The following is a 17,937-nucleotide window of genomic DNA, read 5'->3' on the forward strand; positions in this document are numbered from 1 at the left end:
TCCATTTTGGCCCACCCCTTCTCACAACCTTCAGATTGGTATAAGTTAGAGTAAGATCACTGGATTGCCACATTAATCTTTTTGGAGTCACATGTTAAGTTCCCAGACCCTTCCCTAATCGCCGTAATGGCTTGAGGGGTGCTCCTTTTCCTGGCGAGATATGCTAATTATTTGTCTGGCCTGTCACCATGCTCGTATAACTTTTGCTTTGCAAAAGCAAGCTCCTTCTTTGCTGTCTGAGTGAGCACAGAATACAATGCAGACCGCAGTGCCGTAATCCTCTGTAGCTTGACCAACGAGGGCCTGTCAAAGTAAGTAACCTTCTGCTGCTTCCTACTGGCAGAGTAGGAAATAACGAACCATCTGGCAAAGGCTTTGGCAGTTTCCCAAAGGACAGAGTCTGAGTTAATGTCTAGGAATGCCCAAAATTCCCTAGAAAAGTACTCCACAAACTTTTTATGCTTGAGGATAAAGGAATCCATTCGTCATTGCCTCGAACCCACTGTAACGTCTTTATTCTTAACCAATAGGTACACTGGAGCATGATCAGAGATGGTAATATTACCAATCGTACAAGATGCCACCAAGTCCAGCGTTGCCATGCGGGTCAGAAAAAAAATCAATCCTAGTGTGACATCTGTGTGAATTTGACAAAAATCCCTGTGTGTAGGGTGGAAACGCCTCCAGACATCCACCAACCCTAACTCCACACACAGATCCACTAAGTGTTTAGTGTGTACAGAGAGTATCGGGGGGGCCTTTGGGCAACTTGTCTACTGTGGGATCCATGAGACAGTTAAAATCTCCCCCTATAATGATAAGCTGGGACTTGAGACTGATCAGTTTAGAGAATGCATCTACCAAAAATTTGAGGGAATGGACCGAAGGCCAATAAATATTTAAAACACCATATTTTCCCCATTTATCAGGGCTTTGAGAATTGCAAACCTCCCGTGTGTTTCTTTAACACAAAAAGAAGAAAAGTAAATCCATCAAAACCATTCTGCTGTAGTTTCAAATGCTCCCTATCATCCTGTAACAAAGCAATATCCATCTTCTCTTTTCTAAGACTCAAAAGTACCTTCTTCCTCTTAATTGGTGAATGACTCCCTTTGATATTCCAGGTGCACCATTTAATCAAGTCATTAGCCATAACCTTCTTCAGTAACATTTAAATTCCAGAGAGGAGGAACTCGAACCACAAATCGCCGAGTCTTAGTGTCACAAGATCCATCAAACATAAAAACTGCATAAATTAAAACCACTACAAGTAATAAACCTACAAAGCTATCAAAGATTACACAAAGCAAAAACCAAAAAGCAAACGAACAAAGAAAGCGCCAACGGCGCTGAATAAGGGAACTCACCCCCTGCCCAAAGGGGCAACTATCCATTCCAAAACCCAATTTCCCATCCCGCTGCCAAAGCTGCAGCACGGGCATTTAAACCAGATATAAACTGGTATAAACTGCCCGTAAGTAGGCATCTAGCCATCCCAACCATTTTCGCTCTTCCCAGCTAGAGCCGCACCGCAAACACGAGCAGAAAAGAAAGAAAATATACCGTGCAGTAGCAAAGTGAATAAAGACGCTTCTTTTTAAAAAAAGGGGGTAAATACCCAACCTTCTTTGGTATAAATTAACTTAAAAATTGAATGTACACATCTCGACTGTCACCAAACATAGTTTAAACCAGTTTATTACCAATAAAAAAAGGAAAAGAAAGCCCCAACCAGGCTTCCTCTGTTTTTTTTAAAGAAGACACAATGACATACCCAAACAACACTAATATTTGTAGATACTAAATTGTTCAGATTAGGTTAATTTGTCCACAAAGTCTCTTGCCTTCTCCAACATGTCAAAGAGAAGTATGGATCCATCTAAGGTGATCTGAAGCACCACTGGATATCTCAAAGAATATTGGATCCCAAGCTCCCTCAGTCTTCTCTGGATCACCACCGCTGAAAAGTCTTGGAAGACATGATCTTAGAGCCCTCGTACAATAGGGCCTTCAATTCCTTCCCCTGAATTCTGGAAGCTTCCATGATTCTCTCCTTATCTCTATAATGATGAAACCTCACCAGGAGAGGTCGAGGACGTTGACCCAGACCTGACCTCCGCTCCGTGACCCGGTGAGCCATCTCGATCTTCACGCCTCTCATTCCAGCTTCCAAGTTAAAGAATTTTGGCAACCAGTCCTCAATAAATTCCGCTGGCTGCTCACTTTCCTTACCCTCCGGCGGACCGATGATTCGAATATTCTTTTCTTCTGCCCCTGTTCTCAAGATTATCCACTTGGTCACGCAAATTACAGACCTGCATCTCCAGGGCTTGGGTCCTATCCTCAGAGGAACTGGTATCAGCTTCCACCACTGTAACTCTATGTTCAACCTCAACCGTCCTTTTTCCCAGGTCTCCCAGCTGCTGTTCCTGCTTCTGCAGCATGAGAGAGATTGGGGCCAGCTTCTCCTCTATCTGCTTACCCAACATCTCGCGAGATTTCACAAGCACCTTCACCAAGGCCTGGTAGTTAATCGAGTCTGAGGCTCCTGCAGGCTGGGCTTCCGACGCAGCCCCTCCCTTCTTCGGCATCCCTGGACAGCAAATACCCAGCTAAATTGGTTTTTCACTATTTCCTGGGACTCCATGACCTTTCCAGAGTCCCAAAATATTTCAATGGTCCAGGCTGGGCAGGTTAGATGTTTGTCCCATTTGTACTGCAGTGCAGAGCTCTGCAACACTATCCTCCTAGATTGCTGCCATCTTGGATCCCTGTGTACATTATTTTAACCAGAATTATAAATATTTTTCTAATCAACCTGATCAGAAAGAGGCATTTGGATGGGTATATGAATAGGAAGGGTTTGGAGGGATATGGGCTGGGTGCTGGCAGGTGGGACTAGATTGGGTTGGGATATCTGGTCGGCATGGACGGGTTGGACCGAAGGGTCTGTTCCCATGCTGTATATTTCTATGACTCGATCTCTGGAGTAAGTGGGACTTGAGCATTCGGCAATTCAGTAATTAAACACATTTTCACATTTGTGATGACTCTGGGAGTGTTGCAGCTTTACTTCCAATGGACTACCCCAGTGAATGATGATAATGCAACTACTCTGTCATCTAAGCACACTCACCTCTCAAAAGTGAGAGTCACAGGAACAGTCAAGCCATGATCACTGATAAGATCAGCATTGTTTCGATTATCTTAGGGTCCCAGATAATCAAAATAATCACAATTTGGGCCAGAAATGCTGCAACTGACACCAGAAGTGTTTTTTCAGATCTCACTATGTGCTGTGGAATAATACATTAGTAGTTCAGTGCACAATGGGTAGAGTATTAGTGTGTAATATGGCATGCTGGATTTATAGGCACATAACAATATAGTTCCTAACTTTTCTCAAATAACACTACACTATAACATACCTTGTTCTTTTTTAAATTAAGAATCCTATATATATCCATATAATTGTGCCTATCATTAACTTTATATAATTTTAAAGAAATTAACAATCAACTATTATAATCAAACTAAACATCCTAAGAGTCTTTTGCCAGTATGTTTTATTTCCTCAAAAACATTAGGCTGTAAATTTCTTATTTGAGCTAAGTGTCAGTTTCCTTGAATATTTTGGGGAGTTCCCTGCCACAAAGCCTAAGCACAATCGCTTGCTATACCTTACCCACATGCCTCACTAACTACCTACCCCACACCCACGGCACTCCTCTCAGCCACAACTACCACGAGCCATTTCTGCAACTCACCACGAACAGGATATCTGCCAAAAGACCAGAAACCTTGTAGTTTGTGCTTTAAAGACCACTGTGAACCAGTTTGAGCACTGATATCCTGAAGTTCACAATTCTCCAGAACTGGAAAAGGAGGCCATGCCACTAGACCCTGGAAACCTGTTTGAAGGTCACCACCCCATGTCAGTAAGGACCCCAAAGTCTGGGAACAACCAGCACTTTCACTGAAAATCAATGATCTCCACCAGGCTAAGTTCTCTCTGCTGACTCTGCTACTGGACCAACCTCCCATCATGGCTGCCATCCCCACTATTGCCTGCAACATCCTCCCTCATGTGTTCTTGTTTCTGGCCTCTCAGATCACTGGCCCTTCATGGCCTCTATGTTGCCTATTGACTTGCCGGGACACCTCACCAACTATTGTCCACCGGAGCTTTACTAACAACTGTGTCACCCACTGTCACCCCACTCAATCCCTCCCTTTCTCTCACTCCAAGAGAAAACAACCTATAACAGGGCAGAATGAGGCAGCCAAGACGGGTGGACAGGTGCCCAACATCAGGCTCCTTATACGCTACAACGGCAGAATTTTGTCTCTCACAGGAAAACTCCAGGATCACTCCTAAGGGAATGTGGATGTATCCATGTCTCATCAACCAAGTTAATATCATACTGCCACTCTATGCAATTAACCTCTGATCAATGTCATTCATTACATATCAGGTCTGACCATTGGCCACGACTACTGCCCTCCCAATGTCCCTTGCAGGTACTAGCAATATATTCAAGGCCCCTGCGAGGAAGCATGCCACTCTGTCAGAAGCCACATCCTTATCCTGTGTGAAGACAGTTCAGGGGCCTCAAAGGAAACATTGGCAAGATGGCCTCGTGGACCCTTCCCTCCGCCCAGCAACTCAGATACTCACACCTCGGGGAGAGCATCATGGGTAGCAAGTTTGGGAGCATAATTTGGTCAGCATTTCACTGGACAGTCCTATATCTGGCTGAGGAAGGTACACCCCAGATCAATAGCAATGGGTAGCCCCAGGCAGGAGGAGACCCTGAGCTGTTGCAACTAGCGACTTAGTCCACATACACTAGGAGGAACAGGAGCAGCAGACGCCATGTGAGACTCAATGGCTCTCATCGCCATTGTGAGTTCATAACCTCTGTGAGCTAGGTGCCCATCCATGTGCACAATGTATCCCTGCAGCAGCCTTCGCAAGGTGAGACCTGCTTCCTCAGTGTCCTAGAAGTGAATCTGAGAGGTGTCCTGAGGATTCTGAGAAGTCATCAAATATCAGATGCCAATGTCCGTGGACGAAGGGTGCATATACCTAGTGCATAGTGCCCAAGGCTTCATGCCCTGAGACACTATTGTATGGTGAACAACATGAAGGGTCTTCGCAACCAGTGGTGAGCTGAAGGTGCCAGGTACCCACTCTAACTTCTATGTCAAGCATTTTCAGTATCTAGTTTGCTAGCAGCGAGTGGTAGGGTGGGAAAATTGCATATTAATGAGCCACAATGTGTAGTTATTAAGATCGTTAACAAGTAACAATCCTCTTTAGCAGGCAATTCGCTACTCCCTAGCAAGAATCTTGCCTCAATGTTAGAGCTTAGTTAAATGATGCAGCAAGTTGTTCGCACTTTGAGACAGACCTCACTGAATGTCTCGCATGAGTCTGCCATATTCCCTGCCACTGTACATGTGATTCAGACCACTGTAAGATTCCAGCCATTAGGTATGGTATAGCTCAGGTGTTAGGATGTTGGGTTTTATATCCCACCTATTTTATGCTGATGAGGCTGGGAGCCTCCACCCCCGAGGCTCCCAGCCTCATTCCTGAAGGGCTCCAGCCCGAAACATCGATTTTCCTGCTCCTCAAATGCTGCCTGACCTGCTGGGCTTTTTCAGCAACACACACTCAACTCTGATCTCCAGCATCTGCAGACCTCACTGTCTCCTCAAGGATTTGCTGTTCATCGCTCTCATTGATGAGTGGCTAGTACTAACAATGTTGCAGAAATCACTCCCAGTGTGGGAGTTATATTTAATGTCACTCAGTTAATTTGATTGTTGCGACATTGTACTGCTTGCTGGTGATGTTATTGACATTGCAATACTGTTTAGTGATGTTGCTGATGATCTTCCCTATTTTTCAGCTCAGGTACAGGTCAAAAATGAACTCATGGAGGTGTTACCTTATTCAATTTTACCTCTGTCTCTAGGAGCGGGGTTGTTTTCCCCTTGTTATTTTGTATTATTATATTTAATTATTATTTGTTGAGGTGGTAATTTTATAGTTATATGTTTATATATGGTATTAACATTACCAAATATACCCAGGTGTTGGTATGGGTGGGGGTAGGGCGCTCACTGTTAACTCTAGCTGTATTATATTTGAATTCTCCTCATTTTATTGAGGAGTGCCTGGGTCAAGGGTGGGGCATTGGTTGGGAGAGGATATGAGGGACTTTTGGAGAGGAAGTGACGCCCCCTGGGAACAAGGGGGAAAGTCTCCACTTAGATACGTTTTATATTTTTTTTATTTAGAAATAGTTTTTTACTGTATTGTTGTGGGTGTATTAAAGAGGCTTTATTTTTGTAAATTTTACATGTTCTACGCTCGGGATGTTCTGGATAGGGTTCCCCCTCCCGAGGGGTCTCGGATTGGCCCAGAGGATTATGGTTGATCAGTCGGTTAAGTCAAGTGGAATGTCAAGTGGAGTAATTCACCAGTCAAAAGGAAGAAAATATTATCAAATCTTAAGAAGGAAAGAGTTGATATAGCTCCCCTACAGGAGACACACCTGTCAGATAAAGAACACTTGAAATTACGACAGGGCGGATTTGATCAGGCCTTTTTTTCTTCTTTTAGCTCAAAAAGCAGGGGAGTTGTTATTCTTGTTCGGAAGAATTTCCCTTTCAAAATCCTAAAGCAGATAAAAGACGAATCTGGACGATATATCTTGATTAAAGCCCTCATAAATGGAGAGGAATATGGGATTTTAAATTTGTACTGCCCCCCGGCACATCCCTTTAAATTTATAACGGAAGCCTTTTCAAAATTGATGGCTTTTGATGCCCGTCATATAATTATAGGGGGAGACTTTAATTGTATTATGGATCCGGAAATAGATAGGATTCCCAAGAGTACTGCAGGAGTATCTCCCAGATCTAGACAACTGATGGATCTGAACAAAGAATTAGGATTAGTAGATGTATGGAGATGTCTTCATCCACAGGGTAGAGATTTTTCTTTCTACTCTAATCCACATAAATGTCATACCAGAATTGATATGTTTTTTGCCCCCTCGATTTTTTTAAATTCCATATCATCCTGTAAAACAGGTAGTATAGCAATTTCTGACCACGCTGCTATATATATGGAAACTAAGGCGAGGAACAATGGGACATCCCCTTGGCACTGGCGTATGGACCCCTTCCTAATGAAAGATAGTAAATTTGTAAAGTACTTCTCTCAAGAATTTAAAACTTTTTTAGAAATTAATTCAGGTACAGCTAGCAACCCGTCAATGATGTGGGAGACCATCAAAGCTTACACGCGAGGCTTGATCATCTCCTACTCAGCGACCCAGAAGAAATTAAAGGGAGAACAACAGCGTCTGCTTGAAGCTCGCTTAAAAGCAGCTGAAACAGCATACACTGATAGACCTTCTATTATTAAATTGCAAAGGATTACAGCTCTTAGGATAGCTCTAAACACTACGCTTACTCAAACGGCTAAGAGGGAAATATTATTTGCAAAGCAAAGGTTATATGAATATGGCGACAAACCGGGTAGATACTTAGCATTTCTTGCAAAGAAAAAAAAGGCCCCTCAAACTATCATGTCTATCAAGGAAAGTACGGGTATTTTGACTCATGATCACAAAAAGATTAATGCGATCTTTAGAGAATTTTATTCTGAGTTATATAAATCACAGGATTGTGAAGATAGGACGAACAGGATGCAGTCATTTTTTAAAAAATTGACTTTTCCAGGCCTAACTCCGGAACAAGTATCGGTCCTAAATGCTCCTCTTACACCCCAAGAAATAGTTGATGCAATTAGGCAACTTCAAAATGGTAAGGCGCCGGGCCCAGATGGTTTTCAAGCTGAATTCTATAAAGAATTTACAGAAATACTGGCTGGTCCACTTATGGACATGTACAACTATGCATATAGTCAGGGCTGTCTCCCGCCTTCGCTAAAAGAGGCAAATATCTCTCTTATCCTTAAAAAAGGAAAGGACCCAGAAGATTGTACATCATACAGACCAATATCCTTGCTAAATGTAGATTTTAAAATCCTCTCTAAAACGTTAGCACTGAGACTAGAAAGGATACTACCACATATTATAAAGGAGGATCAGACGGGGTTTATTAAGGGCCGTAGATCATCCAATAATGTTAGAAGGGCTCTGAATATGATTCAAGCTTGTCATCAGGGAAAGATACCAAGAGTAGTGGTCTCATTAGACGCGGAAAAGGCATTTGATAGGGTCGAATGGTCATATTTGTTTTACACATTGGAGAGGTTTGGCGTTGGACAGGTGTTTACCAAATGGGTCTCAACATTGTATAGTGATCCAAAAGCAGTGGTGGTTACCAATGGATTAGGTTTGGATAGCTTCAGTATGGGTAGGGGCTGCCGTCAAGGATGTCCCCTCTCGCCATTGTTATTCACGCTAATAATTGAACCACTAGCAGAAGCTATACGAGCTGATCCTAATATAGTGGCCCCAAGGATTGGTACAGGTAAACATAAAATTACCCTTTATGCAGATGATGTTCTTCTATTCCTCAGTAACCCTTTGATGTCCATACCTCGCTTAATCCAAGTTATTAATACATTTAGTGCATTCTCAGGCTATAAAATTAATTTTTCAAAATCGGAGGCTATGCCAATGGGTGGCCTTGCTATGATACCCCGCTTAGCGGACGGATCCCTTTTTCACTTTCACTGGTCCCTGAAGGGCTTCTTATATTTAGGCATTTTTATTACTCCAGTATTTGGTCAGTTGTATAAGGCTAATTTTGTGTATTTATTGGAAAGGATAAGGCAGGACCTCCAGCGATGGGGAGACCTACCAATTTCCTGGTTGGGTAGAATAGCACTAATCAAAATGAATGTCCTGCCCCGTCTCCTATATCCTAAAAGAATGCTTCCGGTGATGCTGCCGAGGACGGCTTTATGTAAATTATATGGCTGGCTGGGTTCCTTTTTCTGGAATCATAGGCGGCCCCTCATTAAGCTGAAGAAGCTACAGCTTCCACAGGCAAGGGGTGGATTGGACTTCCCAGACTTTAGGAAATATCAGTTAAGTTCCCTATTAAGTTACATAGCTGATTGGGTCTTGTCTGATCCACAATCAATCTGGTTGGACATCGAGGCTTCTCAAGTAAAATACCCACTTGTTAACCTTTTATTCTCAGACAAGAGGAAAATCATTACAGATCACTGTAAAAACCCTATAATACTAAATACAATCAAGGCTTGGAATATAATGCGGCAAAATGAGGGCAATTCACATAAAACATCCCCCTATGCACCGATAGTGGGAGCATGGGGATTCCAACCGGGGTTAACAGATGCCACTTTTAAACTCTGGAGATCCAGGGGTATCTCATGTCTAGGGGATCTATTTAAAGACGGGGTCCTGATGTCTTTCGAACAGCTGTGTCAGAAATTCGGATTACCCAATGGAGACCTCTTTCGATACTTCCAAATTCGAGATTATATACAGAAGAAGACTACGTTATTAGATAGTCTTTATAAATCCGATAGAGAATGTAGTGTCCTACGACCAGTGGGGGTATCTTCCGTCAGTACTATTTATCATTTACTACATGATGAAGTATCGGGAGATATGGATAATCTGCTTAAAACATGGGATCAGGATCTGCGACTAGAAATCTCCACAGAAACGTGGAATGATATTTGGGAAAACGCTAGAAGAATTACTATTTGTAACAGAACCCAGGCTATCCAGCTGAAGATACTTCATAGGGCCCATATAGCACCGGTTCGATTGGCAAAGTTTAAGGCAGGAGCATCTCCAATGTGTCCCAAATGCAAAATAGAGGTGGGCACTCTTGTACATTGCTTATGGACCTGTCATAAGATCCGTAGATATTGGACTAAAGTAACAAGTACCCTGACAGTAATTTTAGGAACGGAAATTAAAGTGGACCCTGTATCTCTCCTCTTGGGCTTTTCAAACTTTCCCTCCCTGGACACGTACAGGAAGAGACTATTTTCTATTCTTTCTTTCTGTGCAAGGAAAAATATTTTGGTGAACTGGGCGGTTGAGGGCCCCCCTGGACTTTCAAATTGGCACAGACTAATTATGGAATGTATTCCCCTTGACTTCCTTACAAATATGGTGCACCGAAAGACCGAATTATTTTATATAATATGGCAGCCCTTTTTGAATTACATAAATACAGATATTTCGGCTCTCCTAACAAGGGCTTTTATTTAATTGAGATTACAAACCTGGCTGGTCCGGGGCCCCTCGGGGGAGGAATCCCGCACGAATACGGGTTTTATTATATCTGATGCTAACACATCCCGAGCATGTAAGAGACTTAAATATACACCCTGGTTAGTTGTAGGTTAGATTAGTAGATAGTTGAGTTTTGTTTATTTTTTTTTATTTTTTTCGGTTCTTTTCTGTTGTTGTGTTTTTTTTTGTTAAATTTTGGCTATTGTATATTTGAGCTAATTTTTATCAATGTTTATATCTGAGAGTTTTGTTTATTTTTGTAAACTTGTAAAAATGTTAAATTTCTAATAAAAATATCTATAAAAAAAATGAACTCACTCTGTTTCTTTTCATTTGCTTACTATCCCAGTCACAATGATTAAAAAGAACTGTGGAATCTTTGTTTCACAACTGTTACTAGATTGCAGCTTTTCACCGTTGGATAATTCCCATGCACACTTTGTCATCTCAACAACATTGGAAAGGATTTTACATGTTTGTTGAAGTGTTAACCTCTTCTTATCTATGCATCAGTAAGTGTTTCATAGTTCTCTTAGTCATTTGGAGGCCATACCTCGCTTGGCGAAGTTATCTCGTACTTTCTGCCATTGAGAAACTCAGTGAATGATTTTATGTCAACTTTGAAAGTTGCAGCTCAGCCCGGCAGGGAGGCAATGTGTGGGTTTTCTTTCACAAATGTTGTCTTGACCATCTTGCCATGTCTTTCTATAAATCCATGTTCTCAGAGGTAAATATGATGTTGAACTCCTACTGTACAGCAAATTCCTTATATTTCCTGGAGATTAATTGAGTTTCATTGCCACCTATTGCTCTTTCAGGAATTCCTTGTTCAGCAAACAGTACGCATACTGCTGAGATGTTTATTGTAACGCTCAAACATTTCATCTTCCTGTTGAATGGGAACTTAGAATAATAACTTTCAAGAATGAGAAATAGTATCATTCTTAATTGTGTGTAGGGTAAGTAATCAGCTCCGACAGTATGGCTTACTCTGGGTGGTACTTCAATAGCAATCAGCTCTTCTTTCTGTTGTATTTCTGTATTTCAACTTACATTGTATGTAGACATCATTCTTCTGATCTCTTGTGGATGTCTATCTTGTACACAGATAGTCTGCCTCTGAGTTTCGACTTCTCCATTTCCATGTAGCCGTCAAGTACATCCTGCATCTCTGAGTTCAATTATTCTGGATCTGGTGAGTTAAACTAGTACATCTGTTTGAGTGGATGCTGATCAGTCTGATTAATGAACACTCATCGACAGAAATATGTATGAATTTTTCTCATCCATACTTGAATGCCAACAGCTCTTCTTCTGTCTTAACATATCTGGTTTCAGCTGATATTAGAGCTTTTAACGTGAATATTATTGGTTTTCCCTCTTGTACCAAAGTTGCTCCAAGTTTTCAGGAGTAGCATCTCCCTGAAGAGTGTCAGACTTGGCTTTTTGCCTGTAACTTTATTGAGTTTGCAGAAACTCCTCCCAAATGTCACTAATTACTGGTGCTCAACATTTTCTCTCGTTAGCTCAGTAAATTTGCTACGTGTTCTAACATGTGAAGCATAAAAGAATGCGAAGCCAGATCATCTGTGTACTTGATCAAGCCAAATAAACTATCCTAGTTGTTTTTATCCCTTAGACTTTCTGTCTCAGAGCTACCTGTGATTTTTTTTTCCGAACTTGGCTTGACTCCATCACAATTCAGAAGAACTGGCATTCTCTAAACGTCATCGTGCGTTTCACTGGATTTATCATGTTCCCAGCTCTTGTTCTCTTTGCAGCTTCAGACAAATGGTTGTCACTGTCTTTTTCATCTACATCATAGAAATCCATCAACCATGCTGACTGTTCCTAGTATATCCCACATATTTTATGCTGATAAAATCTTTGCTCATTCTTGGGCTAAACGGTTGATGCATGTTTTTGTACAATCTAAAGAGTTACTAAATGGTATAAGCAGCTAAGATTGTTCACATGAAGCTGAAGTTGAAATCCTTTTGCCTCAACATTGCACTGGCTCTACTTATGACTTCATCAATCAGTTTGTGTCCTCCTGTCTTCATATGGGCTTTGTAAATCCTTAAAATACCAACATCATCATTGGACCGTTGAAAGAGAATGTTTCATTGTTTTGGTTTACAGGTATTTAGCCCCTAAACCTTTCAGTACACAACACTTCAGCTGCACAGGTGGCACAAATTAATGAGTGAATTAAGCTAAACTCAGAGATGTCAGCTCCCCACTCTGTCAAACATATCATTTTGTGCAAAAAATAATCCAAGGCTGTTTTGCACAAGATACCAGAATTGGTTTTCAATTTTCCTGAGAAATACAAAAAAAATCCACTTTACAAGCAAATTAAAACCCAGTTGCTCCAGTGTTGCCCTTAACTGCACTTTAGTCAGCGGAACACTACAGAATGAACAAACATAGATCATCTGTCAGAATTCCGGCAGTTTCATCACGTGATATTCCATAGCTAATGAGCAATTTTGCAAACAGGAAACAGACATCTGAACAAGGCCCTTGGAGCCTACTCCACCATTCAGCAAGATTGCAGCTTCTGATTTTAACTTGGATTCTACATTCCTGCATAACCCCAATCTCCTTAGTAATCAAGAATCTGTATGCCTGAAAAATATTTAATGATTCCTCATCCACTTGAGGAAAGGGATTTCAAAAACACAAAATCCTCTGAGAGAAACCTTTTCTCCTCATCTCTGTCTTAGCTGGGCAATTCTTTATTTTTAAACAATGACCCCGAGTTCTAGCTTCTCCCAGAAGAAGAAACATTCTTTCCAAATCAACACAATAAAGGTCCTTCAGGATCTTTTATATTTTAATTATGTCACCTCTGTGCCTTTCTAATGATAATTCATTCTGTACCTCAAAATTTTAGCCAATAATTTTCTAATCACTGAGGTTAGACTGACTACTTGTAATTACCCCCCCCCCTATATATTCTTACCTTTCTAAAGCAATTTTACAACATCAACAGTCCTCCAGCCCTCCAGTAACCCATCTCTAACACAGAGGCTTGGTAAATTTATTTACTTGCTTCTATGAGCAGCCTGGATACATGCTTTTCAGTCTGGTAATTTATTAAAGATGCTCAGCACATCAATACTTCCACTCTCACTATTTCTGATGAAGGGTTTATGTCCTAAACATCGACTCTCCTACTCCTCAGATGCTGCCTGACCTGCTGTGTTTTTCTAGGGCCACAGTTTTCAACTATGCTTACTGATCCAATGTTTCACAATCCTCCTCCTTACCTAAAATGTTTGTGCCAACCCACTGTTGTACTGATGCATGCAAAATATTCATTAGTGATTATTTTCAAGTTTGCTGCCTCCATAGTCATTATTTTCTTGGTTTCTAGTAAGTCCTACTCTATCTTTAGTTAGTCTCCTCCAGCTTTTTACATACATAGAAAATAGCTTTGAGCATTCTCTGATATCACTTGCCAATATTTTCTTCATAAACCAGATTTGCATTTTAGGTCACGTCAGCATTTCCTCTGCCTCTCCAATCCTTCTGCAGTATTGACCTTTTATCAGAACTGGGACTGAAATGAGAAGTAGGCAGTTTTCAAGCAAGTACAGGACCAAAGAAAAGATGGATGTCAAGAGCAGTGGGAAGAAAAAAGAACAAGAGAAACTTCTCTGACAGCAGAACAAACAGAATTGTTTAAATGACAACAGGGATGATGGTCTGAAGACAAAAAAGGAGTAGGAATGAGATAAGCCAATGAAACAAAAACTGAGTCTGGAGGATGGAAGTACATAGCAGAATAGCAGAGGATCATGCAATTAAAGAAGATCAGGAAAGGAGGAAGCTGCTATGAAACATAGAAACATAGAAAGTAAAAGCCAGAGTGGGCCATGTGCCCTTCAAGACTGCTCTGCCATTCAATATGATCATGGCTGATCATCCAACTCAGTACCTGCTCCAGCTTTCTCCCCATACTCTTTGATGCCTTTAGCCCTAAAAACTATATCTATATCCTTCTTGGAAATATTCAATGTTTTGATTTCAGCTGCTTACGATTCTCTGGGTGATGTGAATTTTACTCATCTCAGTCTTAAATGGCCTACCCTGTATCCTTAGGCTGAGACCCCTGATTCTGACTCCTTGGTCAGAACATCTTTCCTGCAGTTACCCTGTCCAATCTTGTTAGAAATTTATAGGTTTCTATGAAATTCCCCCTCACGTTTTGAAACTCTAGTTCTAACTGATCCAGTCTCTCTTCATATATCAATCCTGCCATCCCAGGAATCTGTCTAGTAGACATCTGTTGCACTCCCTCTATAGTTAGAATATTCATCATCAGATAAGGAGACCAAAATTACACACAATACTCCCGACATGGTCTCACTACAGCCCTGTACAATTGCAGCAAGACATCCCTGCTCCTGTTCTTGAATTCTCTTGCTATGAAGGCCAACATATCATTTGCCTTCTTCGCCATCTGCTGCACCCACGACTTACTTTCAAGGACTGAAAGACATCCAAGTCTCGTTGCACCTACTCCTTTCCCAATCTATCTCCATTCAGATGGTGCCTTTTGTTTTGTTTTTGCTATCAAAGTGAATAACCTCACATTTATCCACATTATACTTGACCTGTCATGCATTTTTTCATCCACTCAGCCTGTCCAAATCACAATGAAGTATCTCTGCATTGTCCTCATAGCTCACCCTCCCATCAAGTCTTCTGTCATCTGGAAATTTGGAGATATAGTTTCCTCATCTAATGTTCAAAATGACAAAGCATTCTGAAATAGATGATGATTTGATCTTGCTAATTCTTAACAATAAACAAAATAATACATATACTGCATGTTTTTGTAACACAGCAATCATGAGACCTTTTTATTCTGTGTTCAGCAAGCTTTCACCAACTTACCAATAGAAGTGTTCTTCCATCATTTTTGTAATAGCCCTTGAGACAGCTCTTTCCCTGGAATCCAGATGTTTATTTAGATTAACTCCCAGTTTTTCTTGAAGAAAGTCAATAATGAACTCTGTCCCTGATACCTTTTGATGATTATATTCAATCCATGGCATCTTTCCTTGAGGAGAGAGTTTGCCATCAAAGTAATTCTAAAAGAAAACCAGAAAAGCATTTTAGGAAAAAATAAATTGCTCCACACACACCTCTTTGTATTAGCATTTTAGATAAAAGGAAAGAATAATTTTATATGTTCACATTTGTCTAAATATATTCTCATAGGTTCACATCAAGTTGCTTAGAAAAACAATACTAAACAAGTACTTGAAAGGCCTGCAGAGCTGCTGGCACAGAAACATAGGAGCTTATTTTGCAAGGATAATCATTAAACATTGCATTGGCAGCAGGTAGTTCTGCTCATTGCCTGGAATTTGGGCAGCTAATTTTCCATTTTTCACTTTTGGAAGCATAAGCTTCCTGCCAACAGAATGAATGCGAAAATCAATCCACTATATCTTTACATCCTGTAGCTACTCTTGAATGTTTGATGTTAAAGTGTGCTGTAAAAATGGAAAATGTTTATATTTTGTAACATCAACATTACCACAATTTGTGTAAACACCCATCCAATGACAAGAACTTAAACTTAATCAAATATAGTTCTAATTCAATGAATCCTGGCAACAGTTCAACTGTAGCTAGTCAATCACAGACGTACAGTCACCAAGAAATACTGGTCACTGTATATACCATTCATTAATTGTCATGTGTGCTTTGCCTGAAGACAGGTCCTTGGCTCATTATCTGCTGATGCTTCAACCTGAGCTGTTTCCTGCAGTTTTTTTTTGTCAGGAGTAGCTTGCCATTACCTTCCACTTTCAGAGACAACATGAGGAGGCAAGTCCTTAGTCTACATCTGCACTGCTGGCATTATACTGAAGTATACACTAACTAGCTAGGCAGCTGAGTTAACCAGCCGCATCATTTATTATTTAATTTTTAAACTTTGTTATTCTATTTCCAAAAGACTCTGGATTAAGATTGTTGAAGAAATTTCAGCCACCATTTTCAAAAGTATGCTATCACTATATATCTTAGAGGTTAAAAATCACAACTGCAGTCTGCGTGCATTATTCCACTGGTGAGGGTGTGAGCACATGCATGGTGAGGGTCTGCTGGAAGCATTATTTGACAGCAGGATTGACATTTTGGAGCTCAAAATGCAAACTAATGCTCTTTTTCCTAAACTCGCAAATTGAACACACAAGGGCCTTCTTCTCCAGAAGAAGGAAAAGGGGTAGAAGGCTTCTCAGCAGGAGGTCCTACCTGTCCATGGTGTTCAGGGGACAATTGCTCCATCTAAACCTCATTGAGGAGCATTAGGGAAAACAATTTGATTGTGCTGAACTATATGAATTAAATTAGTTGCATGGGGCATGCATTCTCCACCTCTCCACACCCTTTTTTCCCAATGATATCAATGAGGAAACCTATTTGGATTACAGATTTAACAGCTGGTGGTGGTACAGTCTGTCTTTGGAGAATCAACATAAATTTGATTTGGAGATCTCAGTGTTTGACTGGGCTGGACAAAGTTAAAAATCACACAACACCAGGTTATAGTCCAACAGGTTTAATTGAAAGCACTAGCTTTCGGAGCGCTGCTCCTTCATCAGATGGTTGTGTCCTGATGAAGGAGCAGCGCTCCGAAAGCTAGTGCTTCGAATTAAACCGGTTGGACGATAACCTTGTGTTGTGTGATTTTTAATATAAGTTTGCACAGCAATCTTTAAAGCAGGGCTATGCAAACAAAATCTTCAGCTAGTGTGTCAGATGCATACACTTCAAACAGGAGATCCTTACTGAAGTCTGCCACTTACTGCAGCCACACTTCCAACCTCAGGGTTGTGAAGGTCACTGTGGCAATGAACTCTTAATTGCTAGGCTCCTTTCAGACTGAAGTTAGAAATGTTTGCAACATCTCACAGTTAGTTACCTTTTGTGGAACGTGCATATGGAGAGAAGATCTAGAGACAGACAACACCGTTTTTGCTGAGATTCAGCCCAAAAAGCTTTGTGATGTAGAAATCTGTGGTCGAAGTGGCTGGAGCCAGTGTTAAATCCATAGGGAGGTTTCTATGGTGTAGTAGCAATATCCCCTTCGTAAAGTCAGGTGGACTAGGTTCATGCGGACTATGTAATGTTATCTCTGATTGGGAAATAGCTAGAATCTATAGGGCTGTATACCTGACAAGGAATGCATATTGGAAACACCATTTGAAACTGTACTGAGGTACATCAGAATGGGAAATGTTATGCTGAGAGAAAAAATTCTATTGCAATTTTCAATTTGAAATGACTTGTTCATGGGCTGTATGGTTGACATGGAATGAATATTATAAATGTTAGGAATATTACAATAGTATTGAGGTACTATAGAATACATGCCACATTGGTGGCAAGCTGAATTTTATTGTGTTTCAAGTCCAAATGGTTTGTGATGCATCTTTAAAGTATATTTTTGGAAAATACAATACAAGTTTGAATAAGCCAGGCGACTGAGCTTCTACATTCCAAGGGAGCAGAACACATATTTGCCAGTAGTCAGCAGGCAAAAATGGTACTTTTGACTTTGTTCAGCTTCCACGTTGTGCGGGATGCTACTGATTACACACGTCATTCTGCAGGCACCCCACACATCAATCCTGAGGCATAC

The 17,937-nt window shown here is 40.9% G+C and overlaps 1 protein-coding gene across 1 annotated transcript in view; it reads right to left on the reverse strand.

The window, feature by feature from the left end:
• faxcb (failed axon connections homolog, metaxin like GST domain containing b) overlaps positions 1–17,937 on the reverse strand; it is a 67,978-nt gene that overhangs the window by 21,332 nt on the left and 28,709 nt on the right. Inside the window, exon 3 of the mRNA XM_043685561.2 lies at positions 15,177–15,373. Coding sequence (XP_043541496.1) covers positions 15,177–15,373 — 197 coding nt within the window. The remainder of the gene's footprint in view (positions 1–15,176; positions 15,374–17,937) is intronic.

The sequence above is a fragment of the Chiloscyllium plagiosum genome, unplaced genomic scaffold (genome assembly GCF_037043375.1).
Source record: "Chiloscyllium plagiosum isolate Xiang-an unplaced genomic scaffold, Cpla_swu_hap1 HiC_scaffold_3, whole genome shotgun sequence".
NCBI classification, from domain to species: Eukaryota; Metazoa; Chordata; class Chondrichthyes; order Orectolobiformes; family Hemiscylliidae; genus Chiloscyllium; species Chiloscyllium plagiosum.